The sequence below is a fragment of the Pteropus vampyrus genome, unplaced genomic scaffold (assembly GCF_000151845.1).
Source record: "Pteropus vampyrus isolate Shadow unplaced genomic scaffold, Pvam_2.0 Scaffold335, whole genome shotgun sequence".
Classification (NCBI taxonomy): domain Eukaryota; kingdom Metazoa; phylum Chordata; class Mammalia; order Chiroptera; family Pteropodidae; genus Pteropus; species Pteropus vampyrus.
The window spans coordinates 1,985,847-2,012,245 of NW_011889116.1; the positions used below are offsets into that span (position 1 = coordinate 1,985,847).

At 37.2% G+C, this 26,399-nt stretch overlaps 1 protein-coding gene across 8 annotated transcripts in view; it reads right to left on the reverse strand.

The window, feature by feature from the left end:
• GRIA3 (glutamate ionotropic receptor AMPA type subunit 3) overlaps nucleotides 1-26,399 on the reverse strand; it is a 352,129-nt gene that overhangs the window by 76,410 nt on the left and 249,320 nt on the right. For 5 of the 8 annotated variants that reach the window (XM_011378239.2, XM_011378240.2, XM_023522170.1 and 2 more), the window contains exons 8-11: nucleotides 17,132-17,236; nucleotides 16,124-16,231; nucleotides 14,752-14,958; nucleotides 3,629-4,005 (exon numbers count right to left, since the gene is read on the reverse strand). In XM_011378239.2, coding sequence (XP_011376541.1) covers nucleotides 3,629-4,005; nucleotides 14,752-14,958; nucleotides 16,124-16,231; nucleotides 17,132-17,236 — 797 coding nt within the window. The remainder of the gene's footprint in view (nucleotides 1-3,628; nucleotides 4,006-14,751; nucleotides 14,959-16,123; nucleotides 16,232-17,131; nucleotides 17,237-26,399) is intronic. The other 3 variants (XR_002776816.1, XR_002776817.1, XM_023522173.1) reach the window with 1 other exon arrangement.

Consider the following 26,399-nt stretch of genomic DNA (forward strand, 5'->3'; position numbering starts at 1 on the left):
TTGTTGTCTCTCTGTCTTTAGTAAATGGAAGCAGTTGAGTTCATTTATCTCTGAAATCTCCTCCTCCTATATTTGATAATTCTATTTTAAAATGGTCTCTTGTGATTCCTTGAATTGCTTTAATTTTGAGAAAAGTCAGAGTGTACAATGCATGCTCACATTCCAAGTATGGCAGAATAAAGCAGAAGTATAGTATAATGTTGATGTTTGCAGTCAAGACAACCATAAATCTTAGAGTGCAACTATATTATTATCAGGAATTTTGAAACCTGTTAATAGAGAAGCACATTTTGGTGGGGCTTGCTGTTATACAATTGAGCACAAATATATAACTAATAGAGCTCTCAAGACAAAGAGAAACATGTTTCCTTCTTACTGGTATATAATACATAGGCAAAGAAGTATATCATTTATCAAGAGACTTAAAGACATAATCTCTTTTGAAGGACACAAAAGACAGTGTTTGGAGGAATAACCCTTATTTTAAAAAGTATAGAGCTCATAAAGGTAATAATTTATTATTCAAAAGTACAATTAGGATAATACTTGTTACTTTAGACCGGTGTTGCTCTATAAGGTGTGTGTCCCATTGAGTTGTGACCAGCATTTAAAAAAATGAAATAGAATAGAAAATACCAAAGTGCATGGTTCACTCTAAGGGTAATGTCTGGTAAAATTTTTGTTATATACAAATATGTGTACTGAGTTGTGATGGATAATTTCTTGCTGAGGGCCATGGTCAAAAATTTCGAAAGCTATTGCTCTGTATGACAGTATTTAGTGCAGTATAATAAAATTTGTATCTTGAAAAAAAAAAGCATTAGACGTATTTCAGTGCCACACAAAAGCCACAGCTTAAGTTCTGCTACCAAAATAACAAAAAAAAATCTGTCCAGCTTGTTATTTTTAGGTTATCATCTTTAAGTTATGACTTAACAAAGCAATATGCATAAATTTTTTGAAAAACAAATGGCTTTCTAAGCGTCCTGTTTAAGTATGCAGAGTAGTGTGCAGCACTCCAGTGGAGATATCACAAATTTAGTTTTGAAACTTCACTTAAAGAAACCAATAAAATCTCCAGCCTTAATTTAGCATTGTCTCAAAACAGGTTACCGGCCATGTTAAAAATTATTCAATTATGAAATCATTCAGAAACCCTAATCTCTTGAAGTGAATATTTGAAAAAAATAGGAAAAGAAACTAGCAAAACAAATAAAGTCCCAGGTGATATCACAAATGAAACAGGGAGTGAAATAATTTGGAGAATCTGATCAAACAGATTGAAGGTGGCAAAAAAAGTATGACTTAGACAAATGAGGCTTGCTCCACATATTACGCTAAAAAGCTACTGAAGATGGTTACCAATAAAGCATATTGCAAAACTTTATTTTAAATGTTCTGTTATCTAAGTGGATAATCTTAAAATGTAGTATACTTTAAAAATATGGTAGGTAACCTCTTGAGTCCTTATATTCTAAAGGAAAAGTCCTATGTGTTTGTATGATTGATTCTGGTCAGTATTTGGATACATAATCAATTTTACTAAAGCTACAACTTTTTATTTCTGGAAAAAAACCATTTTTTTCTGGTTATAAAGATGTTGCATTTGTTTCCAATATTTTATGATTATGAATTCACCACCATTTCTATTTAGGTTGCTTAACACTTAAACTAAGTAGGTGAGATCCAGGACATTCACAGTCAATATTTTCAATAGCACCATTGGAATAAAATTTGCACAGCATAAAATTCACCGATATAAGTGTACAATTAATGATTTTAGTAAATTTAGAGTTTCACAGTCATTACTACAATCGTTTTGGAACATTTACCCCAAGAAGTTTCTTCATGCCCATTTGTAATTAATTCTGACAGGGCTGGGGCTAGGGTGAAGCGAGTGAGGTGTCTGCCCCATGCACAAAATTTAAGGGAGTTCCAAAAATCTCACTAATCAAGATCAATAGCATTGTAAGTGCAATATTTTTTAAAAAATCAAAATTAATGCCAAAAATCCATGACGACAAAAAAAAAATTAAATAAAAACTGGACCTGATCCCTGTACGTGCTCTACTCACTCTCACTTGCTTCATTCTAATCTTGGTCCCAATTAGCCCCTCTCTGCTCCCTCCAAGCCCCTGGAAACCACTAATGTACTTCCTTTCTCTATGGAGTTGCCTGTTGTAGACAAATGGAATAATACAATATGAGATATTTAATAAATGGAATTCGATAATATGTGGCCTTTTGTGTCTGGCTTCTTTTATTTAGCATAATGTTTTCAAAGTTGATCCATTTTGTAGCATGTGTCAATAGTCTGTTCTTTTTACTTGCTGAATAGTATTCTATTGTATGGATATACCACATTTTGATTATCCATTCACTTGTTGATGGACATTCGAGTTGTTTCCACTTTTCGGTTATTATAAATACAGCTCCTATGAACACCTGTGTATGCCTTTTTGTGGACATGTTTTCTATTATCAGGTAAATAACTAAGTGGAATTGCTGTGTCATAATTTAAGTGTATGTCTAAGGATAAGAAACCACTGAACCATTTTCCAATTTGGCCGTAGCATTTTGCATTCATACCACTAATGGATGGGAGCTACATTCATTCCACATCCTCACCACCACTTGATATTGTCAGTCTTTTTGATTACAGCCATTCTAGAGGATGTGTAGAGGTATCTCATTGTGATTTTAATTTGCATTTCCCTAATGTCTAATGATGTTGAACATCTTTATATGTGATCATTAGCTATTTGTATATCTTCTTTGACGGAATGTCTATTCAAATCTTTTGTTTATTTTTAAAACAGGGTGGTTTGTCTTTCTATTGTGTTTAAAGAGATCTTTATATAATCTCCACCCCACCATGAGGTGTAACACAGGACTTTATTAGATGCATGATTTGCTAATATTTTCTTTCAGTCTGTGGCTTCTCTTTTCATTTTCTTAATGGTGTCTTTTGAAATATGAAAGTTTTGAATTTTGATGAAGTCCAGTTTATCAATTTTTAAAATGGATTGTGCTTTTTGTGTTCTGAAACTCTTTGTCCTATCCAAGATCACACAGACTTTCTCTTGTTTTCTTTTAGAAGTCTTACAGTTTTAGTTATAAGACTTGGACAAGATATTACAATGGATAGTTCTAGGCAGTCTGAGAACAAAATGAAAAAAGGAAGGACACTGAAAGGGGAAGGTAGGAGGGTTTTAAGGAAGAGTTCTCTCTTTTCGAAATTTTTTTCTAGATTCAGTCTCTGGACAAATGAGAAATGTTTTAACTCAATTTATGAGGAAACAATGCCTGTTCAGTCTGATGAAGATTTAATATTAACTTTATTTGGATAATATTAATATTAGCTGGCAATGTTGACTTTATCCAGAGTTTGAATGTTTGTTATAATGTGTATAAATATATAATACTATAGAAATAGACAAAAGATATTCAAGGAATAATACACTCACTTCACGGATGCAAGCAAACAAAATGACTTGATGATAATTTGTTGTTAAATGGAATGTTAAATGAAAGAAATCTGGACTTGAGATGGGTGAATACCAGATGTGCATGAATGGATCATGGCTATAAAATGCAAGGAGACTTTGGGTATGACATGGAAACAAACCTTGGAGAAATATCACATCCTTGCTGCATAAAGGCACCCAAGGAAAACCAAAGACTGTTAAATATTCCAAATTCATTTGGAGGATCAGGAGGGTTTTGTGGGTCACGAGGTTCTTCATTGTTGTCTTCCAAGTGCCATTCGTAAGGGCTGAATCTGCTGACTAGGAAAAGAACTACACTGACTCCAATGTAAGCGAAGACGATGCACATCCAGATTTCATAAGCCAAGGGATCCAGAAATGAGAATACTCCTGGTTTTGATTTCTGAGGCTTCTTTATCATGATGGAGATGCCCAGGCTCATAAATGGCTTTGAGAAATCTATGACTTCTTCACGGACCAATGTTATAGTGAGTGGAGCAACAGCTATATCAGCCCTCTGGAAAAACAAATTTTTTTTTTTTTTTACTTTAAAGACAATATTTCCATCAGTCATTTGACACTTAATATACCTCTTTGGTAGAAATATAAAGTCTTACATCACTACAACCAATTGATTTGTCAGTGCTTTGGTTACAAAAGTAGTAGATTCAATGGGTTCTAAAATGCTTTAACCTGATGGTAAGTTAAGGAAAGAACACTGGCTGGCCTTTTGTCCTCTGAAACATATTGGCTTAGGGAAACTGGCTCAATCATTTTTCCTAAATTTTTTTTGCTACCTTGCAACACAACTTGTACTCCCTTGTGACATATCACTGTTTAAATCTTGTTTTTATTTTTAAATTTTTAAAAAAATTTTCATGCTTTTATATCTTATATGCCTCATTTGACTGGGAATTCTTGTGGGGCAAGCATAATAGTCCATATTTCTTATATGTGCATTCCACCCCACCATGAGGTGTAACACAGGACTACAGCACTTAGTTTAATACTTGAGAGTTTGCTATTATCCTTGAATTATTTTTTGAGAGTAAGCCTATTAACATATAGGATCTTTAAGGGTATAGACTCAAAATTCTATTTTTGTATCACTGTAACAGATCTTAAACTAAAGAAACCATAATGCCTAAAAATAAGTTGTTGATTATTGAATATGATTCAATGGGTTTATGTAGGCAAAAATAAAAGAATTCTGCATGGGTAATTGTAAGAGTAAAGCAGCTATTAGAATGCATATTAATTTATATAGTAAGCCATCAATTCTAATGAAAAATATCAGTGTAGTACTCACATGTATTGAATCAATAAAATAAATGTGTCAGTAGGACACTGTATAATTAGCTCCGGCAAAGGCAGACAATGTTTTTATATTCTCTCCATGAAAATAGGCATGAGGAATTTCTGTACTTATTTCTTTTGTCTTCCACAATTGTTCCTTTATGACAGTAGTAGGTTTTAGTCTGAAGCCAGGCCTTAAAATGCATACCTAGAAAAATGTTTCTGACCAAGGAGATGCTTTTGGATGGTATATCAGATATGAAGTGAAAACATCAATTTTGATGGTAATTTTTGCTATGTTAGAGTTATGCCTCAATATCCCTACCAGTGGAGAAAGGTGGGGAGAGAATGATAAAGTCTGAGATAATGTTTTCAAAGAAATTATTTTTTACTACCTTGAATTACATATGGTGACTCAAACTGGTTAAGAAACACTTCTTAATTAATTTCAGGGGAAATGTAGATAATAAATAGCCAGCTAACATTTATTCAATACTTACTTTGTGTGAGGTATTGTGCTAAGCACCTTGTCTATATAATCTGATTTAATTCTCATAGAAATCTTGTGGTTGATATATGATCATTCCCATGTTAGAGAAGGAGAAACTGAGGCACTAAGAGGCTGGGATTAGAATCCTAATTTTCAGATTCCAAAACTCACTCTCTTAGCCACCATAATGTTCTAATCCATAGATACTTGCAAGTTTCTATATAGACTACTTTCATGTACAATAACAACCTCAGTCAACCCCTCTCAGGTTCATTACAGTCCATGTTTTAATATCTATTCTGTGCCAAGCACTATTCATTATGCTAGGGATGAGGCAGTGAGCAAGACAGACAAAACAGACAAAAATCCTTACCCTCATGAAGGACATTCTATATTCGAGTGGAAGCTGTAGAAAGTAAGCACTTATTGAAGCGAACAGCCTGCTGACCAAATCTACCTTGATGGCTCACTACCATCGCAAACTCACCATTTCTAAAATTAAATGTATCATCTATCAACCTAAAGTTGATTCTCCTCTAAGTCTGTGAATGAAGCTTATTCTAAACTTTGCCTAGTCCCTAATCCTTACCAGTCCTACTCTCCCTGCAGATGATCTTCCCTCTTTACTAAGATGGAAGCCATCTAATATGAGCTCTATCACATCACTGTCCTTCTCTTTCTCAACATATTGCTGTATCTTCATCCATTCCTTCTACCATTCTCATGTCATAAAAAAAGGAACTCTAAGATTTGTTTTACTTATTCCTTGCATACCATATTCTTTTGTCTCTTCTTAAAACTTAGCTCTATTTATTCTCTTTTACTATTTTTTTTCCTTCTCAATCTATTCCAGTGGTTCCGAACATGTAGTTCCCTGAACTAGTAGCATCAGAGTCATCTGGGTACTTGTTAGAAATGCCAGTTCTCAGGCCCCACCCTAAATGTATGGAATAAGAAACTCTGGGCTCAGGTGGCCCTTCAGGTGATTCTAATATTTGCTGTAATTTGAAAACCATCAACTGATCTTGTTCACTTAAAATCATACTCAGGTAATTCTGTTTACTGACGAATAAAAATGAAAAAAAAACCCCACCTTCTTTTGATCTCGCTACCTTCTTAATCATATGACATCTTTCCCTATCATTACCAATCTTCTTGGAAAATACACCTTTACTATCTCTTGATTTTAACACCACTCTGTCCTCATACACCTGTGATCAAACTTCCATCCCCTCCAATTTACTGAAATCTCTTCTTGAACTATATACGTGGTTACCAAATTCAAAGACCTTCCCTCAGACATCAATTGCTTATGTGACACCATTGACCTTTTGCACTATACAGGCATACCTCGGAGATATTGCGAGTTCGGTTCCAGACCACTGCATTAAAGCGAGTATTGCAATAAAGTAAGTCGTACCTTCAATTTGTAAGAAACACGACATCTGTGATGCACAATAAAGCAAAGTGCAATAAAACGAGGTATGTCTGTAGACCCTCTTCTAGTGGCTCTCTAATATTGAAAATGATGGGTTCTCCTACTTCTCTAAATGTTCCTTCTCTGGCTTTTTCCCCCCATGTCCTGCCTTCTCAATGAAGGTGTAACTTTGCACCCCACAGTCTACTCACTGGGTCTAGCTTAGGAGATAATTATTGAATATTTGTGGAATAAACAAGACTCCTTTAAGGTTCTGTCCTTCATTATTCCCCCCTCAGAATTACAATTTACGGCTTCACCTCTTTCCTTATTGCAGCTAACTCCTAAATCACTAGTTCTACATTTCTAACTGGAGTGGAGCCAAAGCCAAATTTTTGTCTATTTTACCCTTTTGCCTAGGGCCAGACCTGGTTCTAGAAACGAAAGCTACTGAGAAGAATAGAATTGGCCAGAAAGATAGTGGTTTTTTTTTTTTTTTTGGCAGAGAGAGTCTGAATCAGCTAGAAAGAGCCTTGTTGTGCCAAGAAAATTCACAGATAAAACCTCTTTCTGTCCTTGCCAACATATTTTTGCCTCCTGCTTAGAATGTGAAAATGTCCCCAGTAGTAGAATTTCACATTTGATCTCATTTGAATTTAATTACTTAATTTAACTAGTTTATGATCTTTTAAGTGTAAATAATTGATAGTTCTAAGAGAAATTACCATTTCTTTATTTTGGGAGGAAGAAATAAAGAGCATTTGTGTGAAAAAATCACTTTGGCCTGAATTTAGGGGAATTAGGCTCTTTTTCCAATAGATAAGGAAGAGTTTGAGAACCTTGATACCCTTTAAGAGAAAAAATCTAACTCTGTAATTTAAACACCCACCAGATGATGAGCACAGCTAAATACTAATAAGACACAGACAAAGTGGGACTTTTCATCTGGTTCCCAGGAATGTGCAGCAAAAGAACAGATTCTTGAAGGAAGCCATTCCTAGTGCGAAGTACTTTTGACACAAGACAACAGGAAAAACCCGCTCCCCTCAAGCACTTGTCTTTTTTTCCCCTCAGCCTCGCTTTTCTACCTTTTCTGAATTGTTTCTTTCTAAGGAGCTTTTTCAAAGAAGGTGGAGTTTGTTTTTTGGAGGGTGCTCCCTCAATGAAGAACAAATCTGTGGTCAATTAAGCCTCACTGACATAGACCTGGCTCCAAATTGAGAATTCCCATGCTGAACCTTTATAAAGATCTATTACATGTCAGATGGGTACTAACTAGACTTAATGGGTGATCGCTTTGTAAGTTATATAAATATCTAATAACTATATTGTACAGATGTCAACTGTAATTGAAAAATAAACCTATTACAGACAGAAAAAAGACAAAAAGCAGAAAGGTAGAAGAAGGATTATTGACTAATAGAAGGGAAGGGGGCTACTGATCAAGCCTCCAGGCAACCTCTTTCACCTTGTATATGCTTGGTGAGACCAAAGCAACAGAACTGTCATATCAGCTCATACCCAGTCTTGAAGAAGCCCTTGCCCTCTACCACCACTATCCCTCCCACCATATGAAAAAGAAGTTGTGAGAGTTGATTATTTCAAAGCTCAGGACCTGCTTGGCATAATATCTAGGGAGCTATCCACATGAGTATTAAAGAAATTGGGAGGAGCAGATAACTAGTGTCAGAAAATACCTATTTAGCTCTCCTGGGACTGCCATAGTAAGTAGATAATGGGGAAGGTCACTGCCAAGGCAAATTAAAGATTTAGGAGGCCAACATTGATGAAAAAGTGAAAAAGGCAACTCCCCAAATGGCATTCTTTTCCTGGTCTCTGCTCCTTATGAAAGCCAGCCATAGCTGGAAGAGAGTGTTAAAAATTATCCATGGGGCTAGTGGGTAGGCAAACTTCTGACTCAGTAATGAAGTGTTTTACTTGTGGTGTCCTGAACCTGTCTAGAGGTCTTTTGTCCCTAAGCCTCTGTCTGTGCTAGCAGTAGGGAGGCCATTTTAAGAAACCTCAGTGGGTAAGTAGGTGGTATGAGAGTGTTCCAAGTGATAAACAAAACACAGCAAATAAAAAGCTCAGGGAAAGACTTTGCTAGGGCTTTTGCTTACATCTTGACTACTTAAAGTATTTTAATCAAGCAGCTTCAGAGTAGCTATGTGGGCTCAGTAAACACACCAAATTAGATTTGATTTTTCCACTCACCAGTGGCAAACCAGCAGCAACTGCATTATTGGAGAGGATTTAGCTTGAGGGGGTTTATAATCCTTTTCATAGGTAGATTGCCAAAGTCGCAAATTTCATAAAACTTAAAACCCAACCAACTCATATGTATATGGATGATACACTTAAGAATTTGACAAGTTTGAGACAGAAATGGCAGTTTAAATGTCATTAAATTTTTTTTTGAGCTGAAAGGCTTACGTTATAGCTTAAAAGTATTTTCATCTGACTATCTGATACAAAAGTTAGAACCCACCTGGAGACTGCATGAGCAGTAGTTTGTCAGTCACCATTTTACAGCACTTTCTGAAAGCAAATTGCGGGAGAGAGGAGGTAGGTAATGTACTGGCACATAATGCACACGATATTGTATGTTATCTGAGAGAAGACGCATGACCTGTTTTATCTCTGTATCAACCATAAGTTTCTAGTAGCCTTTGGCAGACATTTCTGTTGAAAAGCTTAAATGTATTGGAAAAGGAGTGGGACAGAATCAAACTAGACAATGGGAATATAATAACTGCATGTTGGGGGACAAGATGTAAACTGCTTTACTGGCTGTACTTTGTGGGATATTTACTGTTTGCAATTGTTAAGATCTGGATAAAGAGATAAGGTCTATTTAAACCTGTGCAACAACAAGCAGTGTCAAAACAGGGTCTTCTTGTTTCTTTATCTAGAACAGAAGTCCCAATCTGGATCTACTGGTTAGGGCTCCTTTTCTTTGGGGAACTGAGAGAGTTAAAGACAAAATGAAGATAAAGAAGTGTCTCTGGATCTGGGTAAAGGCCTTGTGAAACTAAATATGCTTGGAAATATTTCCCCAACCTCTCAGCTCAGAATAGCAGACTTCCATGAGTCTTTAATGGTCTTTCCTGGAATTCATATACATCATTTGAAAGAGAGAGGCATTTTAATCAAACCATCAGCTTTTCTGCCAAAGCCCAATATAATCACCTGAAGAATAGAACACTTAGCATCTGTTACTGCACTCTTGCTTCTCTGCCTTTTAGCTGGAAGGACAGATCGACCTTCTGTCTTTCTTAGCGGAAAATGAATCTATCTTAGGATAGTGACAACCCAAGAGATAATTTCTTTTAGGTAAAGAAATGTCAGTGCGAATAGCATCTATAAAATTGCCATTTATCCTGGGAGTGTGAAGGAATCTGAGGATGCCCAAGGGATGTAACCTGGAATCAACCGTCCTCAACCCCATCTGCATCCCAAGCTCTCTGCTTTCTTCTAAGCCAGAGGTACCAGTCTTGGCAGTAGTTTGTTTGGCTTTTCTCAAAGCAGCTACCCCTCTTCCACCTCCCCACTTTTATTCTTAGTTCTAAGTGCTAGAAACATAAGGAACATGACAGCTGTCTGTTGGGAGGTGTCATTCTGTCAATTAGGATCTTGATTTTATTCTGGCTCTTTTCTTGACTCTTTTTCTGTTAGGTTATATCTATTTTCAAAGGGCAGAAACCCCCTGATGTCTACACTGAGTTTTCAAATATTTCAAATGATAACTGGAGATGTATATTACATTATCCTGGAGGCCACAGGTAAGCAGGAGGAGTATCTTGAATGGAAAAGCTTATAATTCAACGAAATTGGAAACTCCTTAAAGACAGGTAGGGATGCTATATCCAATACAACACCAATCTTCCTATAATCTGACAAACTTAGTAAACTGAGTCAATATGACACAGTGGATAGACCACTGGACCAGGATTCATGAAACTTGAGTTATAGTCTAAGCTCTGCCAAACTGTGTGATTTTTTTTGACCTTGTCACAATCCCTGCCACCATTCCTGTCATTCCTGTCCTACATCAGGCCTTTGGTTTCCTGGTTTATCCAATGGGCAGTTCTAATGTCTGGTCCTGGCTGGTCCCCATATTTATCTGTAAAATGAATTAAAAGATAGGCTAAAGGATGCCTAAGAACCTTGCTAGGAAAAAAAAAATGTTTTTAAATGTCTTGTTAAAACTCATGCTATTGGGGAGCCAGAAAAACTTATGGTCTGCAAATCATTTGACTTGGAGTCAATTACCATGTTGCGATGTTATAGACATCCAGCTTAAAATCAAAACTGGTAAAAGCAGGTGGACAGCTTCAAGTCCATAATGTTCTGAAGAGCTTATATAATGGGGCACATTGTGTCCTACTGACGTTTGTTTCAAAAAATAGACTTCTTAGGGATACAAAACACCCCAAACATCAATCTTGATTCGATTTTCTTTAGAGGAAAAAAGACCATTTAGAAATCATCTGAAAAGAGGCTGATTGGCTTCTTTATTCTTTAACAAATTTAATCCATTTTGATTCTTTCTTTAGACTTAGGGCAGATATTTAAATCTCCTTCGCAAAACATTTTTTCATTTCTGCCTTTCTTCATTTTCCCCCTGACTGTGATCTGTTTTACATACTAAAAGCATAAGAGAAAATATCCTAAAGATAAAGCAGTGCCTATCTGTGTAGTTTTCATGTTCATCGTAGGAAATAGTTTCACGTTCTCCCTCCTTTTGCTTATTAAACACTTAGAGAAATCACTGGGGATTTTCTGTCCTTCTTTTTCTTAAGCAGCTTGCAAACCACAAGAGACCAGACCTGCCAGAAACAAATGCCTGTGTTTTCACTTTTTTCCATTTCTATCAATAATAGAGGAGTTGAAAACTTTCTAATGCTGAAAGACTAAAACTTCTAAATGAAGATGAAGACACATTTAGCTTATGAGATCATGATCATCCCTAACAGAGAGCTCTTCAAGCATGACAAGAATGTCCATTTTTCATAGGCACTGGTTTTAGAAGAAAGTAAAATTTGGCAGTCCACTAAAATGGGTTGGTTTGCTCTCAATTTCCTGGAATCACCTTGTGCTGTAATCCCAGAAAGCATCAGAAACTTGTTCCAGGTCAGGGGAGGGAGAAGGACATTTCTGAAGGAGCTTTCCATGGCTATTGTTTCTGTCTTTAGTAGAAAGAACTGGAGGGAAAAGATGGGAAGGCTCCATCAGGAATATTTTTTTTTATCTATGCAGCATTAGAAAGATGACTTCTAAATTACTAAACAAATAAAGGGCTCTCTAGCTCTCAAGCTTCCTCATGCATAAGCAAATTGGAAAGAGGAAGATAATATGGTACAGAGGACTGCCAGAGGAGAGACCAAAACCCAGTGAGAAAGCTGGTTTTTGTTTGAACAGTGTCAGTAAATCTGCCTTGCTCTACATCACTGTGTCTAATGTCCTGCTCAATGCCAAGAGGGCACTGAGCTATTTACATAGTATGATGGGTTTTCTTTTGCGACAATAGAGATCTCTGGCTATTGAGTCATGATGGGCTGGTAGAACTCATGTCAGTTCTACTCTGGCCCAGTGAAAACTGACACCCTAAATTCCTGGCCAAACACTCTTCTCAGAATGGCTAAGGCACCAGGGGCCTTTATAATAAATTTCAACTGTCTTTTGGGATGGGATGGCACTGAAACAATACTTTGGCTGTTGGGCAATAAAGGGCAATGGTTAAAGAACATGGATGTCATAGTCAGAGACCTGGGTTCAAATTATTGGGTTGCTATAAGCTATTTGATCTTGGCATGAGACTTTACCTCTTTAGACTTCAATGTTCTCTTCTGTAGAATGATAACAATGGCACCTCCCTTGGAAGTATGTTGTGAGGATTAAGTTACATAATGTCTGTAAAGCACTTAGCAAAGTATCTGGCAACCAAGAGATATGCCGCAAATAGTAGCTAATAATAATAACGACAACAACAACATTATAGGATTATCTCCTACCATGAACTCAATTTAATACATATTGGCTGAGCATTACTGCATTCTAGGTGTTTACTCATTAGAGCAAAAAATGACTATCTACTATATACCAAGTGATGTGCTAAGAGCAAGAGAAAGCTGTGAGCAAGACAGGACCTTTTGAAGCCTGAGCATTGGGAAGAAGAAGGACAAAAAAGAGAAGATTTGATCACCATAAAATAAGAGGTCAGAACTTCTCAGCGTCCTTGGAGAGCATGATAGGCGCTCTGCCCTTTGCTCAGGCCACTCTCTCTGGCATTAGAAGTTCTTCTCCTTCTCATAACTGAGTTCACTTGAATCTTACCTGCAACTCAGCCCTGCCTCAGTTCTCAGGACTAACATTGACCCAGGATAGGAGATAATTGGCTCCAGCACCATAGCTGGGAGCTAAGGTTCAAATTGCCTTGCTGCTTGTCTGACTGGAGGATGGTGCCTTAGTTTTGATACTTGAGATCCGTCTCATTTTAAGCCTTAATTCCCTTTATGTGCCCTTAATTTTAGAAATGAGCTTCTGCCTTTGTGCTTGTTCCTGAAGACCTGTTCTAAAAACTTATTTAGCGACCCCAGTACTATCTTATGATTGGATAGCTACACTATATTCTTGCTAATACCCATTCCGAGCACTGGAATCTATATCTTGAACCTCAGTTTAATAGGTAACTTGAATGTTTGCTTCTTAACAGCTTCTTTTCAGTATATCTACCCCCTAGATTCCTCTGTTTTCTAACCTGTTGTCTGTTACAACTGTAACCTTTGCTACTTGGGTAGTTCTCTAGTGGATGGTTCATCCAGTGGGCTGTTCTTATGCCCAGTTCTGCTTGCCTCCATATGCCTCACTACATGGCCTAAGATCTGACATTCATAATCAGAGGCCAAAACCCTTTAAAGCAAAGCCATTGAGGATCTCTGAAGATATCCTTCTGAAAGGCGCTAATTATTGGTAAAATTCTTTTGTACTTGGCCGATGGACAAGCCCTTGGTAGAGCCATTCTGTTCATTCATTAATTTATTCAACAAATATTTGTTGAATTTTCATTATGTGCCAGGCTCTGAGATATTGAAATAAATACCTGTTCTCAAGGAGTTCATAGTCTAGTTGGGACAACTGAACTTTTAAATAGATCATTATAATAAGAGTTCAAAGGTATTATAAGAAAGCAGAAATTACTCTAAGGAAGCAAAAAGCAGGGGCACCTAACCAGACAGCAGGTGGGTAAATGAGATGAGGGAAGGCTTCCTGAAAGAGGTGACACCTCTAAGTTCTGGAGAACTTGTAGGTGATGTTAGCTAGCTAATAGTGGCAAAAGCACTTCCAGGCATCCCCTAAGTGAAAGCTGGGCACCTTCAGGGAACAACACATTCTTTGCTATAGCTGAAACATTGAGTGTGAAGGAGAAAGAGTACAAGATGAAACTAGAGAGGTAGGCGAGTGCCAGATATTGAAGTGCCTTATTTGCCATCCTAAGGAACTTAAATTTTATCCTTATTCTTAAAGTGTCAAGTTACAATAATGTGGAGATCTTAGTTGCCAGGATAAGAACAGTGGCAGGGCAACCAGTTAAATGACTAACAAATGGTAAGAGCCTTAACTAAGATGATGATGGTGGGAATGAAGTGTGTCTTGATTTGAGAGACATAAGACTAGAATTGATAGGACAAAGTGACTAACTAAATATGAGGGGAGTGGTGAGAATAGATAATCAGGTTGCTTAGAACTAGCTTGGTGGTGATTCTGCTGCCTAAGACAGGGAACACAGAAGGAAGAGATTTTCAATAGAGGGCAGGCTGTGCTTAATGTTGCCAAACACAGTCCTCCAATTCTGCTTTCCTTTTAGTAAAATAATCTTGTTGCCCAAAGGATGCTATTGACAAGCTACTTTGACAAAATTCAACTGTAGAAGAAAACCATTTTTCTTACAGATCATATGAAAATGATATAATTGGATAAGTATCACACTCGAAAATTAAATCCTCTTTGTTAAATGGAAAACATAAAAGTACATGAAAATAGAATTGAAAAGAACTTACGCCATAGACAAGTTCCCCAACCATGCCATTCCATATTTTAGTCTCTGGGTCCCTTGCACCATATTTCCCATCGCCGACAATGGACAATTTGTATTTGATCCTTACGTGTTTGGCTATTTCATAGGCTAAGTCTACACAATAGCCTTCATATCGCTCATTTCCTTCCAGTTGCTCATGGTTCTTCTTATACATTACATATGGTGATTCCTTTAGGACCAGAAAGAAGATCAAAAGATTACTCATACATTCTTCTAAAAGATGATAAATGTAATCATGAAGTGCCCTCCCCACTATGGCTATTGAACTTTGGTGTCTAAAAAGAGACAAAATTTTTTTCTTAAACAGAAGAGCCTCAATCAACTATTCATTAGGCTGCATATTCCTTGGAGTCCTTAACTAATGATTTAAGGAAGTAGAGAAGAATTTGTTATTTTTGAGTGTGAAAGAGGGACCAGTTTCTACCTGTAAAGTTTTTGATTTAGTCAAACCAGGTAGAGGTATTTCCCTTAGTTACACAAAGTTGAACTGCCTTTGATTTCTTGGGGTTTATCATGTAGGAACCATGGCCGGCCCAGGCAAGCCCTAGGGAAGCATTGTGATCTTTGTGAGGTCAGAGTCTGTGGCTTATTCATTTTTACATCCGCAGGGCCTAATACAGCACCTAGGACAAAGTATTTGATATGTATGTTTAAATAAAAGGTAAACTTAAGCCAAATTTCCATTCAATTAATCATAATTTCAGACCTACTGTCATACTCATTTTTAACCAAAGTTTCTACTTTATTCGGTAAAAATATACTAGATTTTAGAAAAACATTTTAAAATGAAATGAGAATACTATCTCACATTTCAATAGTGCCTTGAATTTTGCAGAAAAGCTTTACATAGTGAATATTGTCCTTAAATGCTCCTGTGACATTGGTAGGAAATTATTATACTTATTCCATAAATTAAAAAAAAAAAAAACCCAACCTGAAGCTCAGAGAAGTTGTGACTTGCAAAATTAAGCACAAGTTTACTAGTCTACTACTGGTAGACCTAATATTAGAACCCCGCTCTACTCTCTCCTCCACACGATTCTGTCTTCCACATAGTGAAGAATTAAATTTCAAGTTCAGATGAAACATCAATCCTGGAGTAGAAGGAGGGGGGTAAAGAGGAGAATATCTGAAACTGTTCCAAATTCCTATTATTTTTCTTTTTTAAAATGACATTCAATTAATCATAATGGCAAGATATTTTAAGAGGTTCCTAAGCTGATCTGTTGGAAGTTTTCACTGCTTAAACTTGTCTTTCCTACAGGCTGAATAATGCTTTTCAGAAAGCAGAAGTCTTAATGTACAGAGTCCACCTATCTTCTCTCCATACTCACCAGAATGGTAGTCACCACGATGGTCCGGTTCTCTGAGGATGCACTGTCATTGCTGATTTGCTGATCCGAGAAAGGCACAAACCTTTCATACTCATTCCAATAGCCAGCCTAGAAAGAACAGATATTTGACCTGATTGTCTATTTTTCACTCAAAAAGTATGCCATGAAATTCATGTGCTGTTGTGGAATAAACCTTTTTTTTTTTCTTCTTTTTCTTTTTTAGTTGCTTGAGCTTTACAAGGATTGACGTCTCCCTCTGTCTTGGCATTCTCACCAGGGTCCCAACACCGACACATACAGATGTGCTGTTCCTTTATCCTGGGGGTTCCCAACCCCACCTCACCTTTACTGATATTTTGTAAAATAATTTAGTCCACTGTAAGATGATCAGTCTTTTTTTTCCTTTAAACTCATATAGCAGAAAAATACTTTGCTTTGAACTGTAGAAAAGCTGGGATGTGGGGGTGGGAAACTAGTTGAGTATCCTATAGAAAGGACACAAGATATTTTATGTTCTGAGGTTTTATCAATGACTGTTAAATCCCCACTTCATGCCTAACTCAACTATTAGTATGATAGAAGCAAAATGGTCATTATGACATTTAGCTGTAGGGAAAGGTACTTTGTTCAGAGTCTCTTTTGGTGGGTGAGTTGGCAAAATGAAGAGATACCTATTTTCTAATTTTGTTGCTAAATCCATGTGTACCTTGGCAGCTTTTGTTTAAATAAAAATATGCAGCAAAATTTGTGATTCCTTCCATTTACTGTAGGAAGCTGTTAATAAATGTTGAGGCTACCACTTATAGAACTAACCTCCTTCTAAACTGTGTAGATGGAGCACTGATTACTAAATAACTCTGCCTCACATCTACACTATTCACTGAAAGTAAAGGCAAAAATGATATGTGGGAATTTGCTTTGTGCGTGTTTCCTAACACCTATTTTCTTGCATCTGAGTGCTGTCACCTTTCAAAAGACTTTTTTTTTGGATATGTTTTAGTTACTTACTTTTCGAGAGCCAGTGACTTTCATTTCATACACATCAATGGTATAATTTGTTCTACGTCCGTAAGTGTCAAATTGGATGTTTCCAGTCATTCCTTGTACCTGCACCTGGTAGAAAGGAAAATGTAAAAATTAAAAAGAGCACCACATTACTGCCTTCTAGGTATCTGGGATGAGGTCCTCTGATGGATCTTGGAGTCTTGATGAACTTTTATCTTGAGTCATTGAGCTATATAGCTACCAGTCATGTCTATACAGACCTTCATTTCTTCTCCAGTATTTTCTAGGTATGCCTTTTAATTATAAAGCTTTGAGTGGGTTTGATACAGAGAGGGCCTTACCACCACTTTTTCAAGGGCCTGAAATTTCCACTATTAGTCTCTTTTTAAAGAAGTAGCCTGAAGAGTAGTCTTAATTAGGGTAATGCATTCTTCTAAACTGTGAGTTCTTTGGGGGGCTGTGGATTTTTCTTATTTTAGTATTCCCAATATCTGAACATAAACTGGCTTCAGTAACATAGGCTCCAGACCTTATGGATTCATATCTTACCTAGCTTTATCACTAACTGTATGACCTTGGGTATGTTCCTTAATTCTTTTGTACCTCAATGTCCTAATCTGTAAAATGGGAAATCTTATAAGTACCTATCCCTCTAAGTTGTTGGGAGGATTAAATGAGTTATACATATGTAATGTTTAGAATAGTGTCTGGCATGTAGTAAGCTTTGAAATACATGTTAGCTGTATTAATTACTGTTAATAAAATGAATTTAACTCTGTTTGTTAAAAGAGTTACACATTTACCAGCTACCACCATAACAGCTATGAGTTTTTCTTCTTATTTAACCTATGCCCAGCTTCAGAAAGGTAGCAGAGAGCTAGGCCATGGAGGGATAATCCATAGACTGATGAGATTGGTTAAGTCTAAGGAATCAGGAATATGGAGTACTAGATAAGAAAGCTAGAGATACTGGAGATACTGGAATAGACTAGACACCTATTAGGGATGCCAAATGCAGATTCATGTATGCGACAATTTTTCCTGGGTCTGGGCCCAGTATTATAAACTAATAAGAGGCCATATTTGCTGGGTGGAGAGGTTTCTTTACCTATTTTACAGCTCAGGAATTCTGCATGGGAGGCCCTAAATAAATATAAGCTATATTGCTATTCACTTGAATACTCATCTGGCAAGTGAAAGTTGAGGCATTTTCTTCAAAGAAAAAGAATCTCATTCTCCTAGGATGAAAGGATGGAATACTTTTCATCACTTATAGAGAGTGTCAAGCTGTTAAGCAAGTCAGAAGTGGTAATGAGCTTATGCTGCAGAAAGGAAAATTGATGGCAAATATTAGGGAACATCTTTTTAAAGTGAAGGGGGCTTGTTCATTACCAATAGGAAGCTGGAATTCCTGTTGAAGAAGAACTGCTCCAATATGACTTCTTAAAGACAAGATAATTGTCCTACTGACCCAATAAACCTAAGCACTATTGTCAGCTTAGGTTTGCAGAGAAGGTGATGGCACACTTCTAGTTAAAGAAAAGTTTCTTTGTTGAGATTAAAATTTCTTATCCAATAGTATAGATCTGGTACATTCTGTGATACATGAAGGGCTATTTACAGTCTATTTTGAACATTGAATTTCAGGACAGAAATTAGGTAGGGCAAAGACACAGTTTAGGAACTTATTAAGGAAATTCTTCATTACTGAAAATAGCAAAGGTTTCAAGTCTTATTAAAAATTGTATATTTGTAAAGATCCAGCCTATTTAAACATAATACACAAACTGGACAGCATTCTAGGCCTGTCCAAGTGATTCCAGACCCATGAATAGAATTTTTGGTGAACAGAAGTAGAATTGAAATACCACTCAGATGAAACTCTATTATTTAAAAAATTTTCTTTATTTTTCAATTACAGTTGACATATAATATTATTATTAGTTTTAGGTGTAAACCATATTGATTAGATATTTATATAACTTACAAAGTGATTACCCTGATAAATCTAGTACCCATCTGACACCATACATAGTTATTACAATATTATTGACTATATTCCTTATGCTATACTTTACATCCCTATGACTATTTTGTTACTACCAATTTGTGTTTCTTAATCTTGTGCCCTCTTTTCCTCAACCCTACACCCCTCCCATCTGGCAACTATCAGTATGTTTTCTGCATCTAGGAGTTTGTTTATGTTCTCTCTGTTTGTTCATTTTATTCTTTAGATTCCTCATGTAAGTGAAATCATGGCATTTCTCTGTCTGACTTACTCAGCACAATACACTCTAGGTCAATCCATGTTGTTGCAGATGGCAAGATTTCATTCTTTTTTTTATAGGTGAGTAATACTCCATTGTATACATGTACCACCTATTCCTTATCCATTCATCCACTGATCGGACAACCAGGTTGCCTCTATATCTTGCCTATAGTAAATAATGCTACAATGAACATATGAATGCACATGTTCTTTCGAAGTAGTGTTTTGGGTTTCTTTGAATAAATACCCAGAAGTAAGATTACAAGGTCTTTCTTTGTCCCTTGTTATGGCCGTTGTTTCAACGTCTATTTTGTCTGTATAAGTGTTGCTACCCCATCTGCTTTTTCCTTTTCATTTTCATGAACTATCTTTTTTCATCTAAACCTTTACTTTGTGTGTCTTATGATCTGAAGTGAGTCTCTTGTAGGCAGCATATGTAAGGGTTGTTTTCTTATCCATTCATCCACCTATGTCTTTTGAATGGAGCATTAAATTTACTTACAGTTAAAGTAATTATTGATAGATATGTCATTACTGCCATTTTATTATTCATATTTTTTATTTTTTACTTTTTAAATTAGAGTTGACATACAATATTATATTAGTTTCAGGCATACAGCATAGTGATTAGAAATTTATATACCTTATGAAGTGGTCACCATGATAAATCTAGTAAACATCTGTCACTGTACAAAATTTTTACAATATTATTGACTATATTCCCTATGCTGCACATCACATCCCAATGACTTATTTTGTAGTTGACAGTTTGTACTTCATATTTTTTATCTATTTTTTAATTTTTCTTCTTAAGACTCTTTAACTTTTTTTGTAATTCTGGTATGGTGATGATAAATTTCTTTAGCTTTTTCTTGTCTGGGGAGCTCTTTATTTCTCCTTTGATTCTAAATGATACATTCGCTGGGTAATCTTGGTCGTAGGTGATTGCTTTTCATAATTTTGAATATATCCTGCCAATCCCTTCTTTTTTGTCAGCTTTTTTGAAATATAAAAAGACAATTAGTTGCTCGTATTTACATTGTACAATTCAATGAGTTTTTTTTCAATTATAGTTGGCATACAATAATATAGCAGTTTCAGTTGTATAGCAGAGTGATTAGAGATCCACATAACTCTCAAAGTGATCACCTCACTAAATCTAGTACCCCCCTTCCCCTTTAATATTTATTACAACATTATTAACCATCTTCCCCATGCTACACACTACATCTCCATGTCTATTCTGCAAGTATCCATTCGTACCTCTTAATTCCTTTCTTTTTTTTGCTGTCCCCCAACACCCCTCCCATCTAGTAGCACTCTAAATATTCTCGATATCTATGAATTTGTTTTTGCTTTTGTGGTTGTTGTTTATTTTATTCTTTAGATTCCACATGTATGTGAAATCATGCGATATTTGTCTTTCTCAATCTGACCCATTTTATTCAGTACATTACCCTCTAGGTCCATCAAGGCAATATCTTTTTCCATCCCATTCCTTTTAGTCTGTGTATGTCTTTTAATCAGAAGTGAGTCTCTTGTAGGCAGCATAAGTAGGGGTCTTGTTTTCTCATCCATTCAGCCACACTATCTTATGGTTGGAGCACTTAATTCTTTTCCATTTGAGGTACTTGTTCAGAGGAATGTAGTTATTACCATTCTTTATTCCTGTTTTCAATACATGTTTCTTCTCAAAAAAGTCCCTCCAACATTTCCTGTAATACTGGCTTGGTGTTGATAAATTATTTTAGCTTATTTTTGTCTGGGAAGCTCTCTATCTATTCTCCGACTCTAAATGATAGCTTTGCCTGATCAAATATTCTTGGTTGAAGATCCTGGCTTTTCGTTACATTGAATATTTTGTGCTAAGCCCTTCTGTCCTGCATAGTTTCTTTTGAGAAATCAGCTGCCAGTCTTATAGGTGCTCCCTTGTAAGTAACTAGCTGCTTTTCTCTAGCTGCTTTTAAGATTCTCTCTTTGTATTAAACTTTCGGCATTTTAATTATGTTATATCTTGGTGTAGGCCTCTTTGGGCTCCTCTTTTTTGGGACTCTCTGATCTTCCTGGGGTTGTATGGCTATTTCCTTCACCAGGTTAGGGAAGTTTTCCATCATTATTTCTTCAAATAGCTGTTCAACGTCTTTTTTTCCTTCAGGTACCCTTATGACACAGATATTTTTACATTTAATTATGTCCCATAGGCTCCTTAAATTATTATTATAGTCTTGGGTTCTTTTTTCTTGCCATTCTGATTGAGTATCCTTGGCTTCCCCATCCTCTATATCAGTCATTTGATCCTCTTCTTTATTTACTCTGTTTATTCCATTTAATATACTTTTCATCTCAGATAATGTGTTCTTCATTTCTGATTGGTTTCTTTTTATAGTTTTCATTTTCATGTTTTTTAAATCTCTTTGTTAACGTTCTCACTGAATTCATCTACACTTCCCCTAAGTTCATTGAGTATCTTTATAACCAGTGTTTTGATCTCTGCATCTGTTAAATTGCTTGATTCTATTATTCTTAAATCTCTGCTCTGTTCTCTCATATGGTTTCTTTGTCTTCCCATTTTGACTGCCTTTCTGTGTCTGTTTCTATGTACTAAATAAAGCTTTTAAGTCTCCCGGTCTTATTAGTGCGGCTTTGTGTGGTCAGTGTCCAGTGGGAGAATCCTGAGAGGGGTTTAGCTGCAGGCCAAATTTAGCCCTAGCCTGTGCCCCTCCAGGGCCACCTGTTAAGGTTCAGCAAGCAATCCACAGGTCCTGTGCTTATAGTTGCCTCGAGAGGCCACACCACAAACTGCGGTCAGCCACCACCAGTGTGTCTTGGTGCTGCTCAGCAAGGAGCACCTGACTTGCCGAGGATGCACCTGAATGTGGCTTGGGTTGGGCCATGAGTTGTCGGAGGTGGAGTTTCAGAGAATCTTTTGGGTAGAGTGACCTCTGTTATCCAGTTTGACGACATCTCAGCTATGGTGGTGCTGTGTCCACACACTAGAAGAGGAAGGGCTCAACAGAGGAACCATGGATACCACCGGCACTTCTGTAGTGAGTGAGCCTCTCATCCGGTCCTCACCCCAACAGCTCAGTGTCCCCCTGTAAGTTCCTGGTGCCCTGGGAGCAGCCAACCCAGTGCTGGTGCCCAGAGCAAGCAGTTTAGTCTCCGTGAAAGTCCGCTTGTGGACATGGTCCCTTTAAGAGGCATCTGCCGCTGCCGGCTGTTGCTGCTGCAGCCTCTGTCCCACTCAGTCGCTTTGACCAACCAGCCTCGTGTCTTCGCCCCCTCCTACATTCTATTAGTGTAGATTGATTAGTTATTTCTTTCCCTAATTGTAGTACTTCTGTTCCTATAGATTCCAGGTGACTTTTCTTGCTGTTTGTTTCTTGTTTCTGTCACAACTTTGATTTGGTCGCAAGAGGGATGAAGAAAGCCTCTATCATCTACGCCGTTTTTTCTCATTTCTTAGGTCTTGTTTTCTTAATCATTCAGCTACCCTGTCTTTGATTGGAACATTTAATTAATTTATACTTAAAGTAATTATTGATAGGTACGTAGTTATTGCCATATTATTATTCATATTTATGTTCTTTTTTATTTTCTCCTCCTCCTCCTCATTCCCCTTCTTTTTCTTTTTAAAGAAGTCTCTTTAACATTTCTTGTAGTACTGTTTTGGTGGTGATGAACTCCTTTAGTTTTTGTCTGAAAAGCTCCCTATCTCTCCTTCAATTTTAAGTGCTAGACTGGCTGGGTAAATTTTAGTTGTAGGTTCTTGCTTTTCATCACTTTGAATATTTCCTGCCAATCCCTTCTAGCCTGCAAAGATTTTGTTAAGAAATCAGCCAACAGTCTTATGGGAGCTCCCTTGTAGGTAACTAATAACTTTTGCTTTTAAGAGTCTTTGTTTTAGCTTTGGCATTTTAATTATGATGTGTCCTTGTGTGGGTGTCTTTGAGTTCATCTTGTTTGAGACTCTCTATGGTTCCTCAACTTGTATGTCTATTTCTTTTGCCATATTAGAGAAGTTTTCCATCATTATTTCTTCAAGTAGGTTTTCAATTCCTTGTTCTCTTCTCCTTCTGGTACCCCTATGTTGTAAATATTGGTATGCTGATGTTGTCCCAGAAGCTCTTTAAACTATCCTCAATTTTTTTTTTTGGATTCTTTTATGTTTTTGTTGTTTTGATTGAGTGTTTTCTGCTACCTTACCTTCCAAATTGCTGATTTGATGCTCTGCTTCATCTAATCCCTCTAATGTTGTCTTCATTTCAGTTATTGTATTCTTTATTTTTGATTGGTTCTTTTCAGTGTTTTCTGTCTCCATTTTTATGTTTCCGATCTCTTTGTTGAAATACTCACTGAGATCACTGAGCATTCTTATAACCAGTGTTTTGAACTCTGTATCTGGTAGATAGCTCGTCTCCATATTTTTTAAAAAAAAAATTTCTGGAGCTTTATTCTTTTTTTTTTTTTTAATTTGGGACATGTTTCTTTATCCTCACATTTTGACTGCCTCTTTGTGTTTGATTTTATGTATTAGGTAGAGCTGCTATGTTCCCCAGTGTTGGTAGAGTGGCCTTATGTAGTAGGTGTCCTGTGGGGCCCAATGGTATAGTTACCCTGTTACCTGAGCCAGGTTCTTCAGGTGTTTCCTTTGTGTGGGTTCTATGCGCCCTACTATTATGGTTGAACCTTAGTTGCTGTTGGCACATCAATGGTAGGGATTGACCCACAGGCTGTTTGGTTGTGTGGGCTGGTTGTGATTATAGTGGAAGAGCTGTTGTGCAGAAGCTGACTCTATGGAGCAGGGTTCACTTTAGCAGGGCTCTGGTGCCTGCCTAGTTTGACCTTTGGGTGTGTCATTTGTGGAGGTGGTTGGATGTTGCTCTGGTGTGGTCTGATGCTGGCTGCCAGGTGTGTTGTGTCTGGGTCCTCTTGGGAGAGGCTTTGTTGCAGGCCAAGGTCAGCTACTGCTTGTGCACTGCTCGGGGCCAGTTGATATGATGTGTAAAGTGATGTGCAGATAGTTGCCACTTGTGCTGAGCTTGGAGGTGCCTGGTAGAGACTAAGCTGCAAACTGAGGCTAGCTGCTGCTACTGCCAGGCTTAGGGTTGCTTAGCAAGAGGTATGGGGCATGCTGAGGCCAGATACTGCTTGTTTGGGGTTTGTGAACCTTCGAGAGATTTTACTAAAGTCTGCAGTGTGAGTCTAGACAGTTTGTATGGAAAAGCCAATGGAAGTGGCTTGGGTGGGTCCGCAATTTGAGTGAGGAAGGGTCTCAGAATCACCAGGGCAGGGTGACTAGTGTTACTCATGCTGATGGAGATTCAAATATGGTAGCCACATGTGTCTGCATGTTGGGTGGGGGAAGGGCTCACCAAAGGAACAATGGCTTCTGCCAGCACTTCCAACTGGGAGAAAGCTGCCTTTTTAGCCTTTGGCCTGAAGCCAGACAATTCAGTTCCTTCCCATATGTTTCTGGTGCCTTTTGAGCTGCTGCCCCACTCCTGGAGCTCAGAGCAAGTGAGTTCTGTAGTGAGCAAGTCCATGCCTGGGCCCTTCAAGTGGAAAATTTGAGACTCCAGAAGCCCTCTTTCTCACTCAGCTACAATTTCCACTGCTTTTCACAGCCAGAAGTTATGGGAACTTCTCTTCCTTGCACTGGAACCCTGGGCTGGGGAGCCTGGTGTGGAGCTGGGTGGGACCCATAGATCTTCAGGGGGGACCTCTGTAGCCAAGATATCCCTCTTGATTTTTAATAGTCACACATGTGTGGGATCAGCCTGTTCCTCATCTCCACCCTTCCTACCAGTCTCAGCATAGTTTCTTCTGTATGTCCCCAGTTGTAGGACTTCTTTTTGGCTAGATTTTAGGTAATTCTCAACAATTGTTGTTCTGTAGTTTAGTTGTAATTTTGATGTGGTCCTGAGACAAGGCAAGCACAGTGTTTATCTACTCCTCCATCTTGATGATAAACCAAGAGAGGTCCACTTTTAAAAATGTGAATAGCAGTGACAGTTTCCCATCATCCCATCTGGCATCCTTTCTTTAATCTTCCCTGCTTCCCACCTCAGTCTAGATTAGATTCTTCTCCTGTGGATTCCCATCACATCTTCTATAATTTAACAAAAACATTTAATCATCTATGTATTTTCATTTCCCCTACTAGATTGTGAGTATCTCAAGATTAGAGACATTCTTTTTCCATGTTCTCAACCGATATAGAGCCTGAAATAGAGTAGGTGCTCAATAAATGTTTATTGAACAAGTGGCAAACTCTCAATGACTTAAAATTGTGACATGTTTCAGTAGACTGGGATGAGGCTGATCTTTGTACTATCTGTAGATTGTAAGGAGGATATTTACTCAATTTGTAAATGGCTTTAAGGTCTTTATAAGCATTTGTTTACATATTAACAGTTTAAATGTGATCTCTTATTTCATGTTTGCATACTAAGTTGGAGCTGATACATAATTGTTGGCGTGCAATAAATATTTACTGAATGAATGATGTGCTTATTATTCATTAAAACAGGTCCTTTTTGAGCCTCTATGAAGCAATGATTTTATTTACCAGATTTCTTCAAAGGAAGAGAATAATTTATTGAGCAACAGCTATGTGCTAGTCACAATAAGAGATGCTTTTAACACCATACATTCTCACTTTTAATTAACCTGAATAAAATGGGATTTATTTTAATATAGTAAAACCTTTAGTACTTCAGACCATCCTCCCTTTCAGTCCCTCTGAATAGTGGAGTTTTACTGAGCATTTATCATAAGGGAATATCTACTATTGGAAAAGGTTGATACTTTCCAGCCTCTGGAGCAACAGAAAGAGATTGGCCCGTAGAAAGAGATCATTAAAGAGAGACAAATATACAAATTCCTTTGGTTAAGTTTGATCAATAGGACCTGTGGAGAAACATTACTTACCCTGCTTATAGCTTGAGCTTTATCAGTGAGTTAGACATGCAGAAACTATTTGTTCAATAGTATATATTA